The sequence below is a fragment of the Penicillium angulare genome (genome assembly GCF_028827245.1).
Source record: "Penicillium angulare strain IBT 27051 chromosome Unknown utg000003l_segment0_segment0, whole genome shotgun sequence".
NCBI classification, from domain to species: domain Eukaryota; kingdom Fungi; phylum Ascomycota; class Eurotiomycetes; order Eurotiales; family Aspergillaceae; genus Penicillium; species Penicillium angulare.
The window spans coordinates 555,813-569,194 of NW_026623162.1; the positions used below are offsets into that span (position 1 = coordinate 555,813).

At 48.3% G+C, this 13,382-nt stretch overlaps 2 protein-coding genes across 2 annotated transcripts; one reads left to right on the top strand and one right to left on the bottom strand.

The window, feature by feature from the left end:
* Positions 1 to 2,366: 2,366 nt before the first annotated feature.
* N7478_002439 (putative RNA binding protein Jsn1) lies at positions 2,367 to 5,944 on the bottom strand (the record flags this gene model as incomplete). Its single annotated transcript, XM_056918653.1, has 2 exons — positions 2,367 to 5,649; positions 5,730 to 5,944. The coding sequence occupies 2 exons, from the start codon at positions 5,942 to 5,944 to the stop codon at positions 2,367 to 2,369; spliced, it is 3,498 nt and encodes a 1,165-aa protein (XP_056781811.1).
* A 2,402-nt stretch (positions 5,945 to 8,346) lies between these two features.
* On the top strand, positions 8,347 to 10,955 carry N7478_002440 (putative signal transducer; the record flags this gene model as incomplete). Its single annotated transcript, XM_056918654.1, has 2 exons — positions 8,347 to 10,372; positions 10,462 to 10,955. The coding sequence occupies 2 exons, from the start codon at positions 8,347 to 8,349 to the stop codon at positions 10,953 to 10,955; spliced, it is 2,520 nt and encodes an 839-aa protein (XP_056781812.1).
* Positions 10,956 to 13,382: the final 2,427 nt, after the last annotated feature.

Sequence of the window (13,382 nt, forward strand, 5' to 3'; positions counted from 1 at the left end):
TCGATGCCCGATTGTACAAGGGCATCCTTACGCGGGATGAGCTGCGCAAAATGCAAGCGCCATTTATGCGCCAAACACTCATCAGATCAATACCTCAATTGCCCATCTTCGTCTGAGATATGCTCTTCTTCAATTTGCCGAACTCCCTTGACTATGAAGAAAATACCAGTGACTAACGATGTCAACCCGTGACAGCTCTCAGATAAGGAATGGGAAAAGTCAATCAATGACGAAGCCTCGTAATTGCTTTCTCATGTGAATACTCACGAGCGTGTTCGAATTGGAACTCGGCTGAATGGTGTGAAATGCAAGTTCGAGTGTGGAAAACATATCGGAATAGGTGCAATGGTGGGACGCAGGTGGTAGAAGACGATTTGGTAAAATGGAATTGTTCTGTTAGGTTTAGATTTAATCAATGAATTTATCGGGACCCGACTTCTGCTTTATAGCTTTTTTCCAGCCCGAGCCAGGGGGATTTGAATACCTTTCTCCTAGAACGAGAAAGAAGATTAGCGAACTATGCTTGGATGTCGATAACAGCGGTCTGCAAAGAACCTCACTCATGCATGTGGGTATCGTGTGTAACCATTATTAAGTAGTATTTTTCTTATACATACTAGTATGTTCTGGCCAAAGAAAGAACGTCATCGCCGTGGCGACGTCCTTTGCGGGCTGAATGAAAACTCCTACAGTCTTTACTGTGTACATTATGCGTGGTCAAATATGGGTCTTTCACTCCACGCGGCAAGTGTTTTTGGAAAGAATCTACAGAGGACTCGGCGACAAGACCGAATCTGGGTAGTAAGAACCCAGTTGAATAGGAGCATGAGAGTTCGTTTACTGTATGTCTAAGGCACCCATGTACAATCAACAGGTACTATCAAGGATTGTGTGACCGCTAGTTTGACTATCCACTGCTGCATGTTACATTGCATTATGCACGATTGGATCTCTTTCAGACAACGTTACACAAATGACCCACAAACCCACAAGACACTTGCATGCGTATGATCTATCTCTTGGTTCAGAAGTACCTCATAGTGACTGTGGAATAATGTACTGACAAATACTTAAGTCTATTCACGATCTCATACTAGGGATGACCTCAATCAAAACAGAAACGCCTTTATTGAAGACAAGATTCGCAGATCTACTAGGTGTGATATACGCCTACAGCTCTACTATGAAGAGAAGGATCTGATAAGGTGCCTACGTCTCTACCGAAATGGAGAAAGGGTGCAAAAACAACGAATAACAACGTTGAAGAAAAGGGAAGAGGAGAGAGGGAAGCTATACTACGTACATGTAGGGAGCCCACTCTCGGACCAATTATCTGATTGGTCTATACCTGTGAGTGGGTCAACCCAAGCAAACGTCCAAATATGTAAATATGCCGGCCGACCTCCTCCATGTAGCTATACTATAGGGGATGGTGCAAAGAATAAGCAATATCAATGTTAAAGAAGAGAAAAAGAGATAGAAGCTGAGCTATTATATATACGAGGGACCCTACTCTTAGATTAGTAATCTAATTCGTCCGTTACCGAGAGTAGATTAAACTATTATGAAAAAAGAAGACTAGTAGTATATTATATATAGTATATAGTTAGCTTTCTAAGGATCTATAGGTTACATAAGGATTTATATACTAGTAGTACTAATTTACGGTCTCAGGTACGAAGACTTTGGGTATAGATGTAGTTATAATATACAGCCCTGGACGGCATAGCCGGAGCTACAACTTCAAGTTCTAATATATATATATATATGCCCACCTGCGCAGGTGATTAGAGAAAACTTGCATGATATAATAAAAGCCTCTCGGTGTAATGCACTAAGTTATTGACTAATGTTTACACAAAATCCTACTCACTCCCAGACATATCAATATCTCATGGAGCGGATTCAATTAGAAATTTATCCATCGCAGGTATAAACGGGGACAATCTGAGGCTGAGCCCAAATAAATAAACAGATCAATGAAGGTTCGGGAAGATCATCCGATCAGAAGATACACGGTCATTCGAAAAAAGAAAACGCTGTCTCCATGAAGATACATCCGAGTCTGTGTCATCCTCCCAGACACCACGCACTTTTTTTTGTTCCAGCCACCAAAGTCCTCAGTCATATTGTCTCTCCTCTAACGGCGATCCAGCGTCCGATCAAAGCGAGAGGAAATATGGCTTCTCAACACATAAAGCTAGATAATCCGCTGAATCTCCATGATAGATGGCCAAAGAAAAAAATAAAAAAAGATAAAGAAGAAGGTGAGAAGATGAATTTATACAGTAGGTGAAAGCACGGAAGATTTGATTAGAAAATCATATGCAAATGTTAACGCTGGAGGGGTGGTCAGCAACGTGAGATTAAGGTATTGTAGGGGGGATGTTACTCACCCGTCCACGTCGGCCTCCGCCAGATTGTCCCTGCACAGGCTGTGCTTGGGGGTAAGACTGCGGAGGGTATTGATAGAGCTGGGTAGGAGCCATTACTGGGCTGAACTGCTGCGGGGCATAGTTGGACTGGCCAAGCATGGGGTTGTATCCACCGGGCAGCTGCGATGCTTGTTGATTGGACATAGAGCGCAAGTTCTCAACTGATGGGGTGCCTACTGGATAGCCGTAGTTGGCACCGGGCATGTTTTGGTACATACCACCGGAAGACACGCCGCGACCTTGAGCAGGCAGATAACCTGAATACTGCAATTGGGGAGGAAGCTGGTTCACAGAGTCTTGGAAGCCAGCAGCTCCGCCGAGGCCATTCAAGGGGTTCGGGAATCCATTTAGACCATTGCTCGCGTATGGGTCAAGTTGGTTGATATTGTTTTGATCAGCAGACATAGAACGAGAGTCCATGTTAGGAGCGTACTGTCCACCATACTGGCGATCCATGGGGGGCTGCCCAGGATACCCAGCTGCTGTGCTTCCATGTCGAGAAGATTGGCGGTGCGACTTCTCTGGGGTAGCAGAATGGTCGCGTCCATGATGACGCTCATGGCCATTTCCGCGAGAGAGACCCACTTCGTCCATCAAGCGTTTATATCCTTGACTTGGGGAAGCCTTCAATTTAGTCAAAACCTTGGCAACATTCTTCACCACCTCGCCGCGCATAGACTCATCAAAGAAAGGAGTAGTCAACACCTTGAAGATCAAAGTAGCACCAGAGGTTTGATCGCTCAAGATTTTCTCCAAAACCTCATCTCCAGGGCTGAAAAACAAGGCCTTGAGCACAGTGTCCCTAGCTTCGGCCTCGTTGCGCTGATTGATGACCTTGAGGACGGTAAGATAGGCGACCTTGTGGGTGCAAAGATGCACAAGATGGGGAACCAGGCGGGGAGCAAGCACAGTGCGGCGACGGGGGAATGTACAAGTGTCAAGGAACCAAGTAAGCAGGAGAGCACCGTTCGCATTTGTGGCCAGCTGAACACTGTGGAGCGCGATGGCAGCCGCGAGTGTTCGTTGCTGATCCTTGGTTGCGTGGTGGCTTTCCAAACAAGCTCGCATGGCTCGGGCACCAAATCGACCCTGGGCAATCTCCCACATTCTACTGAGCATGCTCTCGAAAATGAAGTCGTTGAAAGGGGCGGTAAAGCGCAAGCAGCACTGAAGAACGTAGTTTCCAAACTGATCAAGGAAAAGAGGAACGATGTGGGGACGGAGAGCATCCACAATCAAGTTCATCTGAGCTGGTGTCTTAGCAACGTCTATAATCTTCTGAGCTGCCCAAGTTCCGTTCTTGTGGACACCGATTTCAGCAAGATTGGGCGCGATGTGCGTGAGCATTTGCTCTTTGGTGGACTCTGAGCAGAATTCGAAGAGCTTCTGAACAACGGTGTTACCCAAGTAGTCAGACGAGAGTTCAGCAATCTCAGGGAGCATTGCTCCAGCTGTTTCTTCGATTTCTTGAATAGAGCAGGCTCCATTGTCAATTCGCTTTCTAATGTCACGAAGACGAGGGGCGTCAAACATGCGAGTCTGGCTAGGCTCTTGAACAGAAGGGATCTCATCCTCGAATGCATCGAAAGCAATAGCAGTCTGAATAGTGTTGTTGATGTTGCGAGAGTCCTCCTCATTGGCTCCAAACTCCTGTACGATCTCAAGCATCTCGGGCAAGAGGTCAACAAGAGCAGGAATCTGAGGAATAGAGCGAGTGTCTGCTCGGTCAATACCCTCTCCTACTCCCAGGTTGGACTTGAAGCTAGGATCCGGGGTTGGGGAAGACTGAATGCCATTCGCGCCAGGCGTGCCACCAGCAGAGGCACCAGGAACCTTGGCATATCCAATTCGGACGGGCCCTGCACCAGGAAAGATCTCCTTGCCATTCAACAGTGACTTGGCTTGCACGGCACTTTCAAGGCGCTCAAAGTTAACGAATCCGCAGTTCTTGTGTGTCAACACACGAGTGGACTCAATCTTTCCGTAGATACCAAAGATTGCCTCAAGGGAAGTGACAGTTGTCGATACAGGAATGCTACCAATCCATAGAGCTCGTGTAGGTCCATCTTGATTGTTTTCATCCACCATCTCATGCGCTGCACGCAAACCAGCACCAGCACCACCCAGCTGCAGTCCAAGAACAGCATCAGAAAGCTCATCGTACTCATTCTCCAACATGAGGTCATCCGCATTGAAGGAGTTGTCCAGACGCGAGGGTGTGGCAAGGTAGTTTCGAATAGACGAGCGAGTTGGGGGAGCTTCCAAGATACCAGCAGTTCGTGCGCGGGGTCGGTTGACTGAAGCGTGGGTTGCAAACGCCTTCACAGCGAGATTATGCTGGTGAATTTGGGCCTGTGTAGCAGCGAGTTGAGCAGCCGTCGCAGCGGCGGTGGGTGTGAGGGTTCCAGAAGGAAGCTGCGAGTAGCGGTTCTCATATTCCATATCCTCATCATCTGCGTACTTCTCCTTGGCGTTAACCGAGTAAGACCGGAAGCGGTTGTTGCTCTTAATCATTGCCATGTCAGCCAGAAGCCCTGGTAGCCCCTGGGCTTGCTGCTGCTGCTGCTGTTGCATAAGAGCCTCCATGGATGGTCGTGAAAGGCTGGCTCGTGAAGCTTGGGGATTTTCCGCGAGTCCGAGGTAATCCAGGGTTCTGTCCGAATCTGTGAGTCCATCCCGCGAGAACGAAGAAGCGCTTGGCGAAGTTGGGTCTTCGGAAGAACGAATACTGGTCAAGGTTGTAGCCCGCTCGCGACCGGTGGACCAGTTTGAAGAGAACAAGGAAGGGCCGAAAGGGTTGGTTGAGCCAAGCAGGCCGCTCCTCTGGGGCATCGAGCCAGCTCGAAGACGTGACAACATAGCCGGATTAGGTGCACCCGAGCTTACAACATTAGCTCCTGTATCGATTCCAGAGACACCCGGGGGACGGAAAGGACTGGTAGATGGCGTGGGTCGTGAGGTCTGAGACATAAACGGTTGCTGGAGATCCAATTCACTCAGTGTAGCCATCGGCGGGAATCGTGAAGGCACAGTGCCAGCTCGAGCTCTGCGCCCAGAGCCGGACAGCGAACCATTGGATGTGGGCATCAGGTCGGGGAAGCTATCCTGGCTAGGCGACTCGGGGATGTTCTCACGAAGCGGGGTGGAGTGACCACTGGTTGGGGGACCCCAAATGTTCGGGGAAACACCTTCTTGTGCTTGAATTTCGCGGGCTCTATAGAATTGAACATGCCATCGGTCAGTTTCCAAATTCACCATCACTTCCGATTCCTCTTGTTCATAGTATTGACTGACCGCTTGGGATACAAACGACCCCCCAACTCAGAGGGGGATCCAGCCCCAAGTCTCGCAGCGCCGATGGACCCAGGTGGACCGAACGGTGCCTTTGCTGATCCGGATCCAGCCAAGTCACTGGGCGAGCTGCGCCCAGTCGAGGTACCCGACATGGGCTGAGAGGTGGGAATGTAGTTGAAACTCATCTGACTATCGGGTCGAGACACCGGCAACATTATTTTTTATCTGGTGAATGCCTTGGGGTAAGGCAGGTAAATATTGGTTTCCCTTTCCACTCTATGAGAGCCAGCGCGAATACCAAAAGGGACCGATAGAGATGATACTTTGGCGTAGGATTGGTGCTTAAAAGCGCGTGAGCGTTGCCAGCACCATGTGGTGGGATTTAAAACCGAGATGGAGCGATGGTAAGATAAGGAGGGGGGAACAACGTTGCGCAAGACGTGAGGATATCGATGAGAATATCCGATGAAGAGACCCTGTGACCTCGGAATGAAGCAAAGCCGATGTTAGTTGAGGCAAATGCAATGGGTTTGCGGTATAATCAACGGGGGGCGCAGAAACGGGGGGGAGGGGAGGGGTTGACAAAGCAGCTGAGGTTAAAACAGGAAGGTGCAAAGTGCAATGTAGAGATGAAGAAGATGAAGAAGAAGATGGAACAATAAAGAGAGAAGTCAAATCATCAAACATCAAGCGAGAATAGGCAAGTAGGAGTATGGAGAGAGATCAATCTTACGTATGTTGCCTGTTGACCAGAAAAAGACGAATAAAGACGAATCGAGCCAGTTAAGACCAAGATTCTCGTTTCAATCACTTCGTGAAGGACCGCTTTAACTCGTATGCATAGGATTGAAAGGAATAATAAAGAAGTCCTGACACAAAGGAGCGTCAAGTGAGGACTAAAAGTCGAGCGATGGGGAGATCACCGAGAGACCAAGGGATCGAGGTGGCTGGAGAAGCAAGTTAGTTTGCGCGGCTCCGGGAGACCAAGGCAGTGGAGAGAAGGGGGAAGAAGGTCTCACCGAAGCAAAATCGCGTAAGAAATATAGAATGGAAAAATGAGAAGCAAAAAAAAAAAGTAAGAAAAAAAGAAGTTGAAAAAGAAGCGTGTCTGAGGAAAAAGGTAGAAAAGGGAGGGAAGAGAGAAGAGAGATGTTGGGGGTGGGAGAGATTCGGATGGTCGAGGGAAATGGTGGAGAGAGTGTTTTTCCCTCAACTTCACGTTTTTTTCCAACTTCAATGTTGGAATTGCGTCTAGGTTACAATAACTATTGTTTTCTATTCTCTACCAGTTTTGTTCATTCTTGCAGTTTTACAGCTCTACTCTTCTGATTCTATCTCTCCTTCTCTACCATTCATATTCATCTTCATCTCCCGGGGAATATCCGGGATTTGTTTCTCCTCATCTACAACCACCACGGCTTTTCCCCCCAGTGGATGATTGACACAGCCCCATCGATGTCATTGTTTAGAGAAACCAACACCTAGCTGCCTGGGGGACCCATCACAGCCCGGGAGACTCTCCAGAGTACCTGGTGACGAACTACGGAGTACATCTGAAACGATGAGGGGGAATTCAAGCATGCAACCTTCTCTAACTGTATCAGCCAAGCGCCCTGTCATAGAGCTGATGGACATCTCCGAACATGGAACATGGCATGCTGAAGACTTGACGGCGTGGAAACCAACCGAAAGGCCCCGCATTCCAGTGCGTCATGGTCTTCCCCAATCCAAAAAACACTCAAATCCAACACAACAATACCAGCCTGAACAGTTATACTTACAGGAACAGTTTGAATGGGATGCTTAACCAACCAGTGATGCAATTGGCCATGCAAGGAGACTGGAAATAGAGTCATGGTGCTTCAAATGGGCTGAAACAACGGCACAGACAGGTTGACCTGCGCCGCAAGGGATATGGGTCAGGTACGGCGTACGTGTCCTGGTCAATGGACACCTTCTGCCGGGGTGACATTGACCTCACCAGCCCTAGAGTTATGACTAGTAGTACAGAGTACATAATATAGTTAAGAGTCTATCTATCTGCATGCACTTCGTGCTTCTTGAAATTAAGCTACGTTGACGAACCCCTGATCCTATGTAAGAACTTACATAACCAACTGGGATTTAGTTAGTCCACGAAGACGGAACGGCCGGCAAAGAGGCGCACCGAACCCTCAATGGAGCCCACGGTGACCAACCGGAACAGCTGAAAGTGTCAGAAGTGGAGGTCCTGGATGACAAGATTTCGTCGAGAAGAATCTAGCGAAAAGTGTCCGCCTTAATTGAGGAACTAGTCACAATCCGACGTGGCTCTGGTGGCAGTGTGTGTACGAGACACCAGTCCATATGTAGAGTAGGGCCTAGTGGAGCCTTATAGCCCGAGAAATAGGGTGTCAAGGTGTCCAGGTGTCTTCATTCTACCCGGTCGCGTCTTGCGTCTTAATTGAATCTCCCGTGTCAAGCCTTCCTCAAACTTCTAACCTCCGTTTTTAATTTTTAATTTCTTGACCTTCTTGCCCCCTATTTACGGTGGTTCTTTATCCACAACTACCTATCTCATGTGTATTCATATCCATTCATAATAGCCCTCTTTACGCCCCAAGCATAGGTCTTGAATATGGCCGACATCATGGAAACGGACCCCTCCTCGGGGATCGTGACCTCGGAGGACGAGCGTGAGGAGGAAGAAGAAGAGGTTCAAGTGGAATCATTAGTCCAAGGACGCGCCAAACGAAGCAATGCTGGCCTGCGCATGTCCGCCTTGATCGATGCAGCCGCCGACGATGACCTAACCCTGCTATTCGAGGAGGTGGAAGATGACAACGAGTTTGCGATGGAGGAGAACGCAGACGACGAAGAATTGGCATTGGACTCGTCCTCAGACGACGAGGATGATCAGGGACCGAATGCGCAAAATGACTTCGACGGCGAAAAGCAACTACAAAAGGACGAGCGCAAGAAACGCCGCGCACAAAATGATCTCCGATTCCAGACCTTACGCAAACGCGTCAAAATCGATCCTACAGCTGTATCTGCCATTCCAGCGCCTCCACGCCCGAAAAAGAAGTCCGAGCGAATCTCTTGGATCCCCACGGTTGAAGATGGACCGACACGTTCCTCGTCACGACGACAGACAATGGTGAATAAGGAGATGACACATGCGCGATTGAAGGATAGCCAGGAGAAGCGGGTTAGGATTATCGCGACGATGAAGGAGGCAGAGAAACGAAAGGCGCATCTTAAGCCGAAGGAGATGACACAGGAGGATCACTTAGCGGAAGCCGAGCGGATTGAGCGAACCAACAGCAAGAGTTTGAATCGGTGGGAACAAGCGGAGAGAAGGAAAGCGGATGAAAGACGGGCGAAGATCGAGGCATTGCAGAATCGTCGCTTGGATGGACCGGTTATGTCTTATTGGAGCGGGTTGGCTACGTGGGTGAACGGTCGTCTCACACGAGTGGGCAAGGCCGAGATCAAGGCGAAGGCCGAGAAAGAGGTGGCCAAGAAGAAGAAGACGGAGAAGGATGTGAAACCAGTGGACGATCAAGAAACTTCAACAAGCGCTGTCGTTGTCCCTACAGATCCTTCTGCTGCTCCAGCTTCTACTCTTACCCCTGCCACTACCGATCCCTCTGCTATCTTGCCCCCTACTCAGTCAACAAATCCCCCGACAAAACCTGAGGGCGATTCAACATCTACACCCACGCCCGCCCCAGCTGCTGCATCTGCATCTGCATCTGATCCAGCCACAATCATTGATCAGAAATCGCCTCTTGATATCTCCACCCAAGCCAACCCAGCTCCAGAGACTACTACAACGTCTTCCAATGCGCCCGCCGACGAGTCAACCAATCCCGACGAGAAAGCGAATGAAAAGTCCCCTCTCGAACAACCAATCCAACAAACAAATGACAAACCTGCCGGTGATGAAGATAAGGCACAAGGACCGCCGACAGTGAAGGAGAAAGAGACAGAGACAGAGCCCGAGCAAACCCCAGAATCAACAGCCAACACAAAGACGCCGGAGCCGCCGCGCAAATCTTCTCTGGGACATCCTTTACCTGTCGTAGAAATCATAAACCGACGAAGGTCCACGACCCCCGCTCCCCAGACATCACGCGAGGGATCAACAAAGCCATCCACCGCACATAATGCGGACGCTATGGACATTGATAAGAAGCCGGAAGTCGAGCCGACCACTAAACCTGAAGATCCACCAATGACTACAAATGCCAACCCACCCTCCAACAGCACAGACACAACGACCATTTCAGGAGATATCCTTCACAAAGATTCTGCCAGTGCGCCAGTGCCCTCTGCAGCACCTGTGATTTCCCAGTCGGCCACGTCTACGACTACGCCATTGGCCGCTCAACCCCCTCTAGTCCCCTCGGCCGATGCGGCACCCCTGTCTGGCGCTCCACCCGAGATTACTACGACTGAAAGCCGACCGTCTGTCGTGGGCCCCGATGGCCCGGCCCAAGAGCCTGCAGATAATGAAACACCAACTCAACCTGAGATTCCACCAGTCATTGAGCACACAGGGCGAAATCTGACGATCCTTGAGAATTTCGATGATCGGACAGCGCACAGCAAGAAGTACAGTATCTACTTCAATGCTAGGAAACCTCCTCGCTTGGCTAGTATGTTTCTGATTCGCCCCTCGCCCCTGGCTCCCCCGATTATAATGATACGATTGTACATCATCGAATAAGATACTAATGTGTTATAGAAATCTCCTCATCACTATGCGTTATCACTTCCCTGCCGTCTCGGTATCGTGATCCAGAGACCGCTCTACCTTACGCCAATTCCTACGCATATGGACAAATTCGCCGCCTGCAGGCGCAAGGGTACATCTGGAGTGCCATGTTAGGATGTTTCGTTGGCCCGGCAGAGCTTGCAGCCAGTGGGGTCCCTGCTCGATTCCTAGGCGGGGAGAAGAGTGCCGAAGAAATCGAATTGGATAAGAAAGAGAAGGAGAAGGCCGAAAAGGAAAAAGCCGAGAAAGCACAAGCCGATAAGGAGAAGGCTGCAAAGAACAAGGCCGAGAAAGAAAAGACGAAGAAACAAGAACAAGATCTTTCAAAGGATCCCTCTGCTTCTGTCTCTGCCTCTACCACGGAGAAAGCGGAACCAGTCACAAATGGTGCCACTGCTCCTACCACAACCACAGCAGCAACAGGAACCTCGGCCGAGCCGATGGATATTGACGGAGGCAAATAACTGCCACTGCCACTGTCGCCGTCACTGTCACTGTCATTTTCAACAAGTTAAATTAAACACAAAGCATTGTACTGTACGATATGTCATTGTCATTAGATACCCACCCCAATTCAACCCAATTCAAACATTGAACCAATGGAACTCAATCCAAACAGACTACCCTAACAAGCTCAATTGTCAACATCATTCCGACCCACATTGAATCATAGACTTTCCACCACACCTGGTACCTACATCAAACTGTGAAAACTGTGAAAACTTTGATGCCGTGCCAGGCAGCCAGCCTTTCAGAGCCCTATATTCCGAAAATGACCATGGCACCTGTGATGATTGACTCCAAAGTCTGTTGTTCGTCCAAGGATTATAACCTATTTACCTTTACTAGGTGGTGATGGTGTTACCCCAACCCCATCATTATGTCATTTGTCTGACGTAAAAATATGTATCAACAATGAGATTAGATCACGGATATCCCCCTGACGGAAGACGTGGGAGTTAATTCTTCTGGGGGAATTCCTGAGTTCATGAACCTACCAGTCTACTTAATATGGTATATGTAGGTACTTGGTCTTAGTCAGTAGATGAATTGACTTTGTCAATCGCAAATAGAGTAGCCCTGAATAGAAGAAACCTTACAGAAAAGGAAAGAATGAAAATTCTTTTCCATTCCATTCACTCCACACTTCCACAATTGACGTAGAAGGCAATTCCTCGTCTGACGTGACCGACTACGCAAAGAAAACAACGCTACTACACACCCTCCACACCTGGGCACCTTCATCCTGACGACTCTATTCCAATTAGGATGTCCAATTAGTAGTGTAGAGAATGACAGGGTCCACATTGTTTCTATTCTATTCTTTGTTGACGTGAATCCTCAAAAAGACAACACGGTCTAGACTACTTTGATCGTCTTTGATCGTCCAGCCATTTTCGTCTCCATCGACCCAAAACATGATCCGCGGAAGATCGACGCCTAGTACTCAGGAGACCAGACAACGAAAAATATGATTGATGAGTAGGTTAAGTCTGGACCTAGACAGAATACCAAGTGGAACTGAAGATGCACACACGAGTAGAGTACGTACTAAGATCTGAAGACCCTTCACAGAGTCTAGGCTCTAGCCCTACCTGCCTCCTTTGTACAGTGTGAGTGGGTTGTGTAGAGACCGCACAGACTCAACGTGTCAAAGGTGTGTCACAGTGGGGTGGAGACAACGCTTGGCTTGGGGGGTTCGAGAACGCCGATCTATTTTCGTTCAGCTCTTTGCCTCCCGCACGCAATCGTAGAGGTGTTGCGTAATTTGATTCAGGATAGCATAATGTACACTATAGATCTGGGGAGGTATTTGTTTAATTTTGAGCTGAATGTCGTCAGATAAATATTCTAATAACCTTGGTAATATGTGAAGAATCGCGTAATAGGTAATTGGCAACAGTAAGTAAGTTCTTACCCCTCGATCATGCCAGATCCGACCCCTCCGGAAATAGAGTCCTGGCCCTAGGTACAGGATATGCAGCTAATGTACAGAAACCGGGAAATCGGAGTGCAGACCTGCCTCTCATTAGGTTGTTAGTGTCCGGGCGCTAAGTCTAGACTGATATTCAGATTTATGACGAGATTGTATGAGTCGAGGATTACTACAGATTTACCTACAGAATTGTCGTGTTGAGTGGATTAATGGACTTTTTTGACTCGGATTTTTATTCTAGACAATCCCTTCTAGACTACGAGTTAAATATAGACTATCCACTACTCCAGTAACTACTGAGTACCCATGGGGTTACTGTCTCTCTGTTTGCGGTAGGTGACTCAGCTGGGTCTGGGCCACCATTGCGTGTACACCGTGAACCGTGTGAACCTTGAAGGAAAATCAAGTGGAGACAGCCCCAAACCTTGCGAGTCTAGAACTGAGCACGTTGCGTCTTCTTTTTTTTCTTTTCTTGTCTGCATTTATATAATGGTGTGATCTCGTCAATCGGAGAAGAATAAAAAATTAAATCTTTGATCTCATCAATTCTTAACAACTTGTCAAGTAACTTGTTATAAGTTAAAAAAAAGTCCTTATCATCCCATTCTACTCCCTTATCGCATCATCCTATCATCCTTATTATAGACTTTGTCTTGGTATGTGCAAATCCCCTGTTGGCTGTGACCTTATCTCTCCTCCCCCCCACTCACACCCGATCCCCCCGTGCTTTGCCCCCCGGTTCTCGCCTTAGTGACACAGTAAACTGACCAGCCTTATCAGCATTCATTCCCCCGGTTGTTCTCCAGGAAACATACATATTTGGTCGAGAAGCCAGAATCCTGAAACAGGATCAAAAGAAAGAGGCGAAAAAATATAAGACATTTCTTTCTATTTTCCTATTTGGAAAGGAAAGCAAAGGGGCCCAAAGACGCCTTGATCTACTTCGCCAGTATTG